This window comes from Leguminivora glycinivorella, chromosome 4 (assembly GCF_023078275.1).
Source record: "Leguminivora glycinivorella isolate SPB_JAAS2020 chromosome 4, LegGlyc_1.1, whole genome shotgun sequence".
In the NCBI taxonomy this organism is placed as follows: domain Eukaryota; kingdom Metazoa; phylum Arthropoda; class Insecta; order Lepidoptera; family Tortricidae; genus Leguminivora; species Leguminivora glycinivorella.
Genome location: NC_062974.1, coordinates 6,197,727 through 6,210,878, shown reverse-complemented (window position 1 = coordinate 6,210,878; position 13,152 = coordinate 6,197,727). Strand labels below are relative to the sequence as shown.

The following is a 13,152-nucleotide window of genomic DNA, read 5'->3' as shown; positions in this document are numbered from 1 at the left end:
TTTATTGATCATGTGGGTAATTTTTCATAACCAGGATCTGATAATGATATTTCACCAGAAGTGGCCGAGGAATATTAGTTGTGGTTGAAAGTTAACAAAGAACCATGGATTGACATTTTGGATAAGTGGAACCAGACCAGAAAATACCTATAGACTGGCATTTATTGCTGCCGGTAATAAGATAAGCATTTGGCTAATTTTTTATCTGGCTGCAACGATTGCAACGGGCTTCGTTTGAAAGAAAGTTTAGTTTATGTTTCAACTATATGTACGTACATGTGTAAAACATTTTGCTTACAAAATTATATTTTTTGCTTTAAAAAATCTGGAAAAAAATATTTTATGTATGTAGCAAATGGGTAGTCAATCATAGTATATAGAATAATAATAAATGTGGGCAGTCATTCTGACGTCAGTCACTGCATCTGATGATGCATTCCTCAAGTAAATGAAAAAAACACAGTTTCGTTGGATTACGATACGAAGTATGCAGGACGCTTAAAATTTTAACATAATATTACATCTTTTTAATCAAACTAGACTAGACATAATCAGGTATCCATAGTCTACATACATAAAAACATAAAGGCTACGTATCGAGCACATGAAACTACTCAAGTTTCAGTGCCACTCTTGGCAAATAAGGGGTTGAATGAAAACGAAATTGTGACATTGCGGTGACAGGTTGCCAGCCTCTTACCTACGCCACAATTTAACCCATATCCCTCAATCGACTTTTACGATACCCACGGGAAGAAAGGGGTGGTGAAATTCTTAACCCGTCACCACACGGGAAAACATATAAACACTATATTTTTTAGCTTGACGTCATTCGTCTGTTATCGGCACCAAAGTTTCGCTCCCTGGCCATTATCTCTGGAGTGAGCGACTGATGCATAGATAAATATCGTGTAAGTTTTTATGCTTCTTAGAATAGTTTTAGTCCTTATTAATCTTTTTTTTTATTTCACTATTAGGAACAAATTAATTTAAAAGAATTGCTGAAAACTACAAATTTTGGTGAACAGTAGAATATTACATCAATCAGTATAAAAAAATTGCCCGTAAAGATTTTGACACTAAATATATTTGATTCTGCAGTAAGAGTCTCCATTAGACATAATATGACAATGAGTTGGTGCGTAAATCAGATCTTGTGGCATAATTAGTTTATATAAACCAGTTTCTCGTTGATGTAGATGGTGTGCTTGCAAGTGATAATTGAATCCGATGTAATCAATTTGTTCTGTTAGAAAATAAATGCTTTTACTTGATAGGGAAACGCAAATAAATTTTATCTTTAAAAAATTGTAGCATGTCCTATTAGAAATTATTAGAATCATTCCTGGTACATATTTTATACCGTTATAATAAACCCAATTAAAAGTATTTGCTAAATTGACATCGTCAGAAATTATATCATCTTTAATATATTCATAAATACTATTCAGTGTGTCAGATGTCCTAGTACCCAACTCGATTCTTGTTTCACATCCTTTTCCAGTGTAAAGTCTGTGAGCAAGAGTCAATTGTTCTTTTATTAATAAAGTCAATGGCAAATTTTTCCTAGACGTTATAAGAGATGCCGTTCTTTTCAATTGTTTGTGTTTGGCTTCGAATCGCATACACCATGTTAGTCTTAAAGGTCCTACTTGCTTTATGACATGCGGATAATGTACCATAAAATGGTGCTTCGGTTTTAAGTTGTCGTGAAATAGTTTGACATAACTTTCGTGATGTTCACTTATTAAGGTTTCTAAATACAATAGTGTGCAATTATCGATATCCCTACAAAGTAAAATGTCAATAATTTCTAGCAGTGTAAGAAAGAATTGCCATACTTTGTCATCTTCAGGTATTAAGTCTCCCACCAACAAAGGAAATATATGTACAAAGAACATCATTTCAGATGCAGACATATTAAATTTGCTTTTCATTAAATGTTCATGTTTTATTATTCCACATCTATCATTTAGCTCACTAGGTCCGTAGTCAAATAATTGTAACCTATTATTCAAGTTGACTAAAGTGAACAATGTTATGCTTTCTGTAAAATACAGAATAATGTGAGTCAGATCATAATGACAAACGCCTTCAAATATATCGTGCATAATGTCAACACATAAATTATCAACAACATGAAAACTGCTAATATCATTAAATACACACTGTTCACTTATACCTGTCATTGTAACATTGTTGATTTCGACATCAGTGCTATAATTGTGTTGGTTTCGCATTAAACCGTCATCTTGCTTACATTGTTTTCCCATTATATTTTTATGAGCCTTACATATTCTACAATAATAGTTACTAGAAAATGATTTAGCAAAGCCCAGAACAGTGTTTAGTCCTAAATTATCCCCAATAATCATCCCTAGTATAAAATATACTTTAATATTACCTTCACTGGTTTCTAAATCTATGCCGTCTTGTTCTAAACTCTTCAACTCCCTTATAAGTTCGTAATAAATTGCAGCATTTCCATGACTTTTGCTAGACGATTTATGTAACATTGCAACAAATATATTTTCTAATAGTGAGGCATGATCTGCTGACAACGTTGGAAATGTGTAATAGGTAGCAGCAATAGAATGGATTCCAGCATGACTACCGAGGGGGTTATTGCATTCGAAATCATCAAAATAGAGAAAATATGGAATGTATAAGCTCTTTTCATCCATTTTTCCGACCATTTTTTGTTTCCAGATATTACCTTGAATAAAATTTGATATAGATTGGGTGTCAGGAATACTAGAAGTGCTGAATTTAAGAAAATTTGGAAGTTGGAATATTTTTTTTAAAACTGCTCCTAAAGGTACGATCGCTCCAGTTTCCGACTTAGGTCTTAGCATTATCGTAGAATTTCCTGTATTTACAGTTACATTTTCATTAATTGTAAATTTTTTTGGAGGTACATAAATATTAAGGTCAGAAAGATATTTAATGACTTGGCTTTCAGTATCCAAGCCGTCAAAAGAATGGGAAATTGCTTCAACTATGTTTTTATTCGATGTTTGGTCATTAGGTGAGAATTCAGACAATATAGTTCCAATGACACCAGTTACTAGTTCTGAAACGTCGTCCATAATTTTCCTAGCGCATTTACGATTTAAATAAGGATTGCTATACAACGATAATGCAAATGCTGCAGTAGACTTCCGTAAACTTTCTTCTTTATTAATTAAACTTTCAGATGTGGGTTGCAGACTACTACAGCATACATTAACGCTACACGTATCCGGAGTATTATCTATAACGTTCTCAGTGTTAAAGTTAAGTGGCGGGTTAAATTCTGAAGATATGTTCCGGTCCGAGACATTATGACTAATTATATGACGACGAAAGGAACGTAAACATTGAAATTCTCTGAAACAATTCGATTGTGCACATCGATAAATCGAGTTATCATATAGATCGTGACTAAATTTCAAATGGTGAATAAGATCTTGATGGTTTGCTGTTTCAAACAAACACTTGAAACAAATAAACATCGTCACTAGACTACTATCCCAAACCACAAGAATTTCTTTAGTTTTTGAAAGATACCTACTCAGTTACATCAGATCCGATATGAAACAATAGACACAGGAGATCTTCTTGTCATTTTTGTTTTGAAAGTCATAGAAAAAACGTTGTATGAATTGCCATACACTTAAACATTCTAGTGGGTACTGCAAATTTACAGTATTAAATAATTTAAAGCACACATCGACAGCTTTTAGCAGTTGGTCTACCTTGTAGAGAACTGATTCAACTGCTACGTAGAAATGTTGCAAGTCCCTGCTCGTTGGTCCGACAACAATCACCAGCGGTTGGAAAGTGGTTCCTCTGGCTAGATGCATTTTCTGGTATTGCTCCAGTTTGGTTTTAATTTCACTCTGGTTCTGCAACAAAAACATTATACTGTGGGCGATTCTTAGAGATGACGTTCGGTGCTGATGTTTTTTACTACTTTAAAGCTCGGCCACACTAGCGCGTTTTGAGAGCGAAGCGTTAGCGGAGCACAATGGTGGCGGCAGGGCTCAGATACCGGTTAAATTTTCAAACCGTTTTTAAGGGAGCGCTTTCATAAAGGTTTCGTTCGATTAATCGGTTTAGAACAGAATAAACCGGTTTATTCCATAGCATGATAGGTAATTACAGTTCTAACCAGAGAGAAGATCGCGAGCGTTTTCAAAGCGGATCGGCGGCGCATGCGCCGTTCTGTACATGGTAACTTGTAAGCCTATATTTTGCAAATGTAAACTTCTAATAAGTTTTGAATGACACATAAGAAATCAAAACAAATTTTTGGAATAAAACGTAGAAGATATATATATTATTATTATTATTATTATTTATATAATTCAGGCAGGCAGTTGAAAAAACAACTGATATGGCCTGTATCCTGGTATCTTTTTCTAGGTTTATCTCATATTATTATGTTTGTCTAATTTGTTCTTAAAACTGTTGATGTTGGGTGCTGAGACTACTTCCTCTGGTAGCTTGTTCCAAGGCGTGACTACTCTGTTAGCAAAGAAGTGTCTATGTGGGTTGTTGTTTGACATGCAGAGTTTCTGTAGTTTTAAGTGGTGCCCTCTCAGTCGGGTATTGGTGTCTCTTAACAATAAATTATATGCGACCCGATCTGAACCCATCCCGGATAACTTATTTACTCTTAATACAGTACTCACCGTAACGTGTAAAATAAATGAATTCTGCGACTCCACAATGCTGGGTTTGTAAAATCGTTTTTTTCCATTTTCTTTTATTGGCACTTTAACCGTAGGCGGCATCTTGTACGACATTAATTTGAAGAAAATGTAGTCTCTGGCATCTAAATGAAACAAAGAATAATTATAAATTACTTATGAAGATTATAAGTACTTATATACATATGGGCAAAGACAAGCAGTTGTGAGATATACACGTATGTGTCTATAAAAAAAAGTAGGCATCTATAAACACCCAAGTACAGACGTACAACATACTTAAATACACATGTACGTACAGTCCGCTGCAGAGAAAAGTAGACCCCCTTGCATACAAATTTGTATGTTTTATCAGCCATACCCTCTGCAATGAAGCCCAAAATAAAGTTACAAATTTGTATGCAAGGGTGTCTACTTTTCTCTGCAGCTGACTGTACATAATGAAACGTAAACTAAACTATTTTGGGGCTTTGTTGCAGAGGGTATATAGCTGATAAAACGCTATAGCGGATAATAAATATGCTAGAAATCGTTATACATAAAACTATTATTACTTAAGGCACTGGTCCCACCGCGAGCTAGTAAACTATGAGCTGTCGGCTATAAAAACGAACAAAAGATAATCACTCCCACATAAATAACTTACCTTCTTCAAGTTCTTCATCCAGTAAATTGACATCAGGTGATTTAAGATTTTTCAATATGGGTCTTGCTTTTGCCATAAATAATGGCCATTTTTTAAACAAATTAAGTTCGCAATGTGGATGCATAGCGTCAAAATCTGCTTCAACCTGAAAGCCATATGACGCATGTGAATCCAAATACATATCGATGACGTATAGGCTACTTGACCCTTTTTTATTTTAAAGTCTGTCTTATACATATGATTAAGTACTGTCCAATTAACCGAAATAAAATATTACTACCATATTTTATTATAAATTAATGACTTAAAAACAGCAACAAATATTTTTAAAGTTTACTTTTACGTAATCGTAATAAGTACTGAAATGGTTAATTTGAATACCGCTGAATCCAGTATAATACAAAAAAAAACATACCAATTTATATCCTAGGCTCATTTTAAGGCTAGGCCATTCTGTAAGGATATCGAGGATTGTATATCTTTCTTCAGCAATATATGCCAGTCTGTATTTTCTCGTCTGGTTCCACTTATCCAAAATGTCTGTCCATGGTTCTTTGTTAAATTTCAACCACAACTTGTATTCCTCGGCCACTTCTGGTGAAATACCAGCAGCACTGGAACCTGGTTATGAAAAATTACCCACATGAACAATAAATAATAAAAGCTCTGGTAGCCTAGTGGTAAGAGCATGCGACTTTCAATCCGGAGGTCGCGGGTTCGATCCCCGTCTTCTACTAATGAGATTTTCGGAACTTATGTGCGAAATGTCATTTGATGTTTGCCAGTCGCTTTTCGGTGAAGAAAAACATCGTGAGGATAAACGGGACTAATCCCAATGAAGTCTAGTTACCCATCGGGTTGGAAGGTCAAATGGCAGTCGCTTTCGTAAAACTCGTGTCTACGCCAAATATTGGGATTAGTTGTCAAAGCGGACCCCAGGCTCCCATGATCAATAAATAATAATAGTATACAATAAATAAAAGAACCATGACATAAAACCTCTATGAATACACACATCAAATGTCATCAGTATGCCTACCTGGAATGTTATCATCGTTGGTATCGGAACTGTTGTCACTGCTGGTGGGTAGTGGTTATACTCCAGCTTTCCTTAGTACTCTTATCTGATTACGGTAGCGAGTAGGTAGTTTCGCTTGTGCAGGAATATATGTTTTTTCTCCTACTCTCCGACTGGGGATGTAATATGTCTCCTGTAATTTGTCTGTTTCATTAGATTGTTTATTAAGGGCGAAAAGGAAAGGACGACTGCTAAAGCGAGCCTATATGCTTTAATGGCTCAAGTTTGCAATCCTTTTACCGCCCGGGATTTACACAAAGTTTTTAACACTCTTGCAAAGTAAATACTTAAATTTAAGCAAAATAATTCTTAAATACGGTGACATTTTAAACATTCTTCCGCTATATTGTAATTTTTTGACAGATTAGGCATCAAAGGTACAGATCCATCGGCATTCAGCCACGACGGAAAAAAAAAGTGTAAAATTATTTCAAATGGCTATAAAATTTATCAAATTAACTACATATTTGAAACATAAACAAATCATCTAATATATTAACATCCCTATATATATTATAAAGTAAAAACTCATTTATTTGTGTAATTATTTTTAATGGGGACTTAATAGCGTATAACTGACTACATATTAAACTGACCTCCAACGTTTCAGGGACGGCGTTGTCCCCGTGCTCTCGGAGAACTACTACTCACTTTTTAGAGAAAAAACCGCCTGTTGTTACTACTACTACAACTACCACTAATATAACTACATACTAATACGACCAGGGTTCGAAAATACGCTACAATTTAACCCATATCCCACAGTCGATTTCTAAGACACCCACGGGAAGAAAAGGGGTGTTGAAAATTCTTAACCCGTTACCACACGGGCAATCTTCTTCTATTAACAGGCAAAATCAACAAAAACACAAAATCTTTGATATATCGTCGAACCCAGCTTGATGTATATCTATTGATATACAGAGTGTTTTTTTGTAACGTGGAACAGTATGGGGAAATCGGAAACTATAGAAGATACAGGGAAACTGTCTAAGGAAACATTAGGTATTTTTTTGTGAAAACAATTTTGGAGTAGGTATAGTCAAAGTTTTGGTCAACTAAACAACGCGGTGGTAACATGGAGGTCCTTAATTCTTAAATTAAATCCTTTTGATATTAAATAAAACGTTCCAAATTCAAATGTCATGTTCTAATAATACTTTTTTTTTTTTTAAATCTTTATTGTTACAAAAGGAAGGGGTTTTGTCACTAAGTGTTTCCTTAATAGACAGTTTCTCTGTAAGTGTATCTTCTATGGTTTCCGATTTCCCCATACTGTCCTACTTAAAAAAAAACACTGTGTAGTGTATATCCTCGAACCCTGAATACGACGCGACTTCTACCTACTATGTCACTACTACTACTACTTTGCGAAAATTAATACTTATTTGAACCTTGTATTCCGAAGGAAACAGCTTTACTATTTGATTGGACAATGTGTCAAAATCTTGACTGGTCATTCTTTTGTAGCGTTTGATGTGATATTCTACAATGATTCGAACTATTTGGTTCCTTGCTGCCTTATTGAGGGGCTTGTCTGGAGATGCAAGACACAGTTCGCCAAAACTTGTAGTTTTCAGAATATCTTTCAAATCAATTTGTTCCTAATAGAGAAATAAAATAAAATAATTAGATGCAGGAATAAAACTATTCTCGACGTAATTAAAATGCATAAAAACTTACATGAGATTTCTCTGTGCCCCATTCACTTATTCCGGAGCTAATGGTGCTTGACGGCGAGCTCGGTGAAACCAACTCATCGCTTATTGAAGCTGTATCTTCAGACGCAGTTTCCTGGAAAAACAAATGGTAATTTTTTTACAAGATAATACAAAACAAAGTGCCTGAATCCCATTATGGTAGGCAGAAATAATAAATAATAAATATTATGGAGACACTTTACACAGATCAATGCAGCCCCAAACTAAGCGTGCCAGGAGTATGCCAGGCGACGACAAACATACTTATAATTATAGGTAGAAATACATACATAATTGAATGATGAATTATGAATATGTACATAAATAACATCCATGACAGGAACAAATATCCGTGTTCATCACACATGTAAATAAATGCCCTTATCGGGATTGGAAACCAGGACCATCAGTTTAGACCACTAGCAACTACACCAGACCGGTCGTCTCTACAGAACGCCAACAACTATGATACAATAAATGGGTGTTTGTTTAAATATTATATTTGTAAATACCATAGAACTAACAAGTCCATTTTGAGAGAGTTTAGAATCTCCAAGCACCTTTCAACCATGATGCTGCAAAAAGATCCTCAAATCATTTGGGCATATTATGCATTCCACCACCATTTCCATTAGTCATGTAGAAGAACACGATACAACAACACACAAGTACATTACGATACGAGTGCGAAAAAAGGAAGTTCCTTTTCGCACGTGTATCGTACGACGTTTTTCAGTACAGATGGCCCTCCGAAGTTTCGACCTAACAAGAAATGAAGCACTTCTCGCACTAGTGTGTAAAAAAAAACACCATCTCTACTGAAAAAATAATTTCAGCACGAGAACATAATAATCAGCTAGGTAAATACTTACATGAATAATCCCACGTATTTTTTGGAGCCCTTTCTTGAATAAAATCCTTTCTTTTAAATTTGGCACTAATTCCTTTAATTCAGCGTCCTGAATCTCTTCCATTAACGTGAAACCAATGTCATTATCTAAAAATAACCACAAAATTAAAATTTTGAAAACCGCGACATGGTGGACCGATTTTCAAGAAACATGGCTAAGAACACTCCCGACTAACTCAGCTTTCAAACAAAAAAACTAAATCGAAATCGGTTCACCCGTTCGGGAGCTACGGTGCCACAGACAGACACACACACAGACAAACAGACAGACAGACAGACAGACAGACACGTCAAACTTATAACACCCCGTCGTTTTTGCGTCGGGGGTTAACAAGAGACGCCATTTTAGTTTGCTAAAAGTGACAGTTTGGTAACATGTACCTAAGAATTACTTTTGTTGATTTTGTAGAATTAAGTATTTTGTTTTGTAACCGCCGCATGTTTGTGTCTCTACAAACATAATTTTTAAAAATATGATTAGTCGTAAGTTGTCTAATTCTTAGATAAGACCAAGTGCGAACAAACAAGTTTAGTCCTTACTAAAGTTCGTTCTGGAATTCGTACATTTTTAAATTACGTAATATTAAAACTCAATAGGATCCAAGCATTATAAAAGAGAAATCACATACTTACTAGTGCCTACAATACATACATTGATCACACAATTAGATACATAATTAGATAAGTAGGGAATAATGATGCAATAATTATTTTAAAAAACACACCCGCGAAACGTTGTATAGTGGTTGGAGATAAACCCCATTCATTTAGATAATTTAATCCTATAATCCTGTTGTCTTCTTCTTCGCTACACACTTCAGCGGCTTCTGCCATTTTCGACACTAAATTCTACAACAACACCACACTAAAACGGAATAAGCCAACATGTAATTTAACAACGGCGGTAATGGCGGCCGGATCGACGAGCGTCAGTCACGACTGTTACGAGCAAGTGCTGTCCTGTCGGCGTCGGCGACGGCCAGGGTTGCCAACCGTAAAGCAAAACTTCCTCGTACGTTTCAGCTAAAATTCTCGTATTTAGACTTTCAAACCTCGTACATATAAAAAATATTAGTATTATGCATCGAAAACGTGTTTAAAATAAAATTAAGCATATTATACTATCGGGACCACTCCGTAAAGTACCTAAGAAATGATCGCACCGCATCGCGTCTGTGGATTTTTTCACGTAAGTGATAGCGATAAAAAAATAACACTTTCTCGCTCTCACTTTCGTGAAAACATTCCAAGGTGCGGTGCGGTGTGGTTGTTGAAGCGATAGCTGCCATAGACAATCATCGCGTAAATGGTGTAAAAAGATGCAAAATGCTAATAATATATATCCAATTGGCCATATTATCAAAATCTCGTACATATTTGTACGAGGTTAATAGTATCCTCGTACCTCGTACGTAAGACCATAAATCTCGTATTTGTACGAGGAACCTCGTACGGTTGGCAACCCTGGCGACGGCGACGGCCTACACAGTGATGCCAGGTGCCGTAATGCAAAAAGCGGGAGCTGCACTTCTGAAACGCGGTGATTTTTAAATAAGGATTCGGATTTATGGAATACCCAATGTTGAAAACCCGTAGAAAAATCATAATAAATTCCAATAAACATTAATCGATTATTTAAATAAGTGAATAAAAACTTTTTAATAAAAAAAGATACCCGACTTCAAAAGGGATGAAATAAAATACTTATAATATATATATTTTTAGACTATAAACATATATATCCATTGGTAACGCATATACTTAAAAAAAATATTTTATCTACCCAAATACCATAAACGCTATATAATGCGTTCAAATATCATAGGCAATGACCAGGCAGGCAAATATGGTCGCGCGATAAGTGATAAAATAGCAGGCCGTCCCTATCGCACTATTTGTAAGTGCGATAGGGACGGCTTGATATTTTATCGTCTATCGCGTGACCATGCTTCCCGTGCAACATTACCAACCAACAGAAATAAACGGAACTGTTATGTTAACATTACCTACTGAAAACAGTAGGTTATGAGTTTAAATTTGCAACAGCTGTCAAGTTCAAGTGAGTGTGCTATCTATCTATATAATATAAAGCTACAACCCGACTGACATTTTTCCAAAAATAGCCAGAAGGAGGTTCCGCGGGTGGCATTGTTTGGACTCCAAACGCCGTGTCTTGCGTGGGTCGCGCGACCGTCGCCGTCGCATCGCCTACTTCCATAGATATCGAAGGTTTGATTTTGTGGCGTCGCATCGCCGTCGCGCGACCGTCGTCCACGCAAGCCACGGCGTAACCCCGGGGTGCGTAGCCGAATGGCACAAAAACTCACGAAACGCTCACGAAACGAAACGCTAGTAGATATCTATCTCTATCGCTCTCGCGTATTGGCGCGACAGAGCCAGACTAAATGGCGCGGCGTTTCGTTTTCGTTTGGCGTCGGAGAAATGCCATTCGGCTACGGGGCCTGATTCGTCAGTTCCATACTCCATAGTCTCCGATCCATTAACTCACCGGCCTTTTCAACCCTGACTTCGGCCGGCAACAGACAGTCTTAAAAATTCATAATCTTAAAAAAAAATTGTATGCTAACTGACAGTTCAAACTGACACTGACAGATCCGTCAGTGTCAATTTGCATAGAAATCTTTTATAAGATTATGAATTTTTAAGACTGTTTGTTGCCGGCCTTCGTTGTAAAGACGTTAGCGAATATGTAGTGTCACACAGTTGCATAGATACATACAATCACGCCTGTATCCCATAAAGGGGTAGGCAGAGCACATGAAACTACTCAAGTTTCAGTGCCACTTTTGGCAATTAATGGGTTGTAAGGAAAAGAAATTGTGACATTGTAATTACAGGTTGCCATCCTCCCGCCTACACACATTTTTTTCTCCTTTAGGAGCGATTATTTCCGAAAACATTAATATTATCAAAAAAACGATTTTAGTAAGCCCGTAGTAATTTTTATAATTATCCAACAATATATTATCACAGGTTGGGGTTGGAATGAAAAAAAATAATCATTCCCCACTTTACATGTAGGGGGTACCCTAACAAAACATTTTTTCCACTTTTTATTTTACCACTTTGACGGCGTGATTGATATACATATTAGTACCAAATTTCAGCTTTCTAGTGCTAACGGTTACTGATATTATCCGCGGACGGACGGATGGACGGACGAACGGACAGACGGACAGACAGACATGGCGAAACTATAAAGGTTTCTAGTTCTAATGAACACAAGTTAAATTATAATCTATTGAAAATATTTCAACTTGTGCTGTCTTAAAGTAGTCACACTACTATGTATATAAATTAAAAAAGAAAAAGTGACCAAGTCCTCTGGTGGTTCCAGCCTCAGGCACCAGACGACTTGGTCACTTTTTCTTTCATATATGTAATTTATTTCGGTTTTAGGTTTCTAGTTGACTACGGAACCCTAAAAAACGGATTCGAATTAGCTTAACGTGGATAGCGGACCAATAACAAAATCGCATTGAAAAAAATGAAAAAGTGGGGTGTCTGGCAACACTGCAGGTGCAGGTGAAAGGGGCGAGCGAGAGGGACATACGCATTATCCCGTGCGCGCACGCTTGTTTACATATCTCGCCCTCTCACTCATGCACAAAGCTGTAAAATAGTCATATAGGTACATAGGAGGTTGGGTTGTTTTTAATAGTTTAGTTTGGTAAATAATTGTAATTTTACAATATTAATATGTAAGTAAAACAAAAACACGAAAGTCTTTAAACTGACTTACTTTCTAACCGATTTCTTTACTAATATTATTATTATTATTCTTTACTGAAATTAAAGAAGAAGGAGGTTATATATTCGGGTTAATTTTATCTATGTTAACTGATTACTCCGAATTGTTTGAAAGGAGCTACCTCCAAGGTGGTCCCATATTAATCTGGAGCTGTTCTTATGATGGGATCCATGAAGAGTTGAGGGAACTCCTCAAATTTTAAAGGCACAATGTATGGTGATACCGGCGTTTTCTTAAGTAACTCGAGTAGTTTCTCTCGAAAACTAGCACTTTCATAAAGTGAACCTGATGATGATGATTATTTTCATGATAATGATGACGATTTTTTAATATAAAAAAAAATCAGTCAGTC

At 36.0% G+C, this 13,152-nt stretch overlaps 2 protein-coding genes across 2 annotated transcripts in view; one reads left to right on the top strand and one right to left on the bottom strand.

Annotated features, from left to right (window-relative positions):
- Nucleotides 1-13,152, top strand: part of LOC125225169 (probable G-protein coupled receptor 158) — a 259,716-nt gene that overhangs the window by 156,480 nt on the left and 90,084 nt on the right. The gene's annotated exons all lie outside the window — the stretch shown is intronic.
- Nucleotides 1,430-5,963, bottom strand: LOC125225852. Its single transcript, XM_048129722.1, has 4 exons — nucleotides 5,756-5,963; nucleotides 5,341-5,485; nucleotides 4,677-4,819; nucleotides 1,430-3,887 (listed from the first exon to the last, which is right to left on the bottom strand). The coding sequence occupies exons 1-4, from the start codon at nucleotides 5,774-5,776 to the stop codon at nucleotides 3,558-3,560; spliced, it is 639 nt and encodes a 212-aa protein (XP_047985679.1). The 5' UTR covers nucleotides 5,777-5,963; the 3' UTR covers nucleotides 1,430-3,557.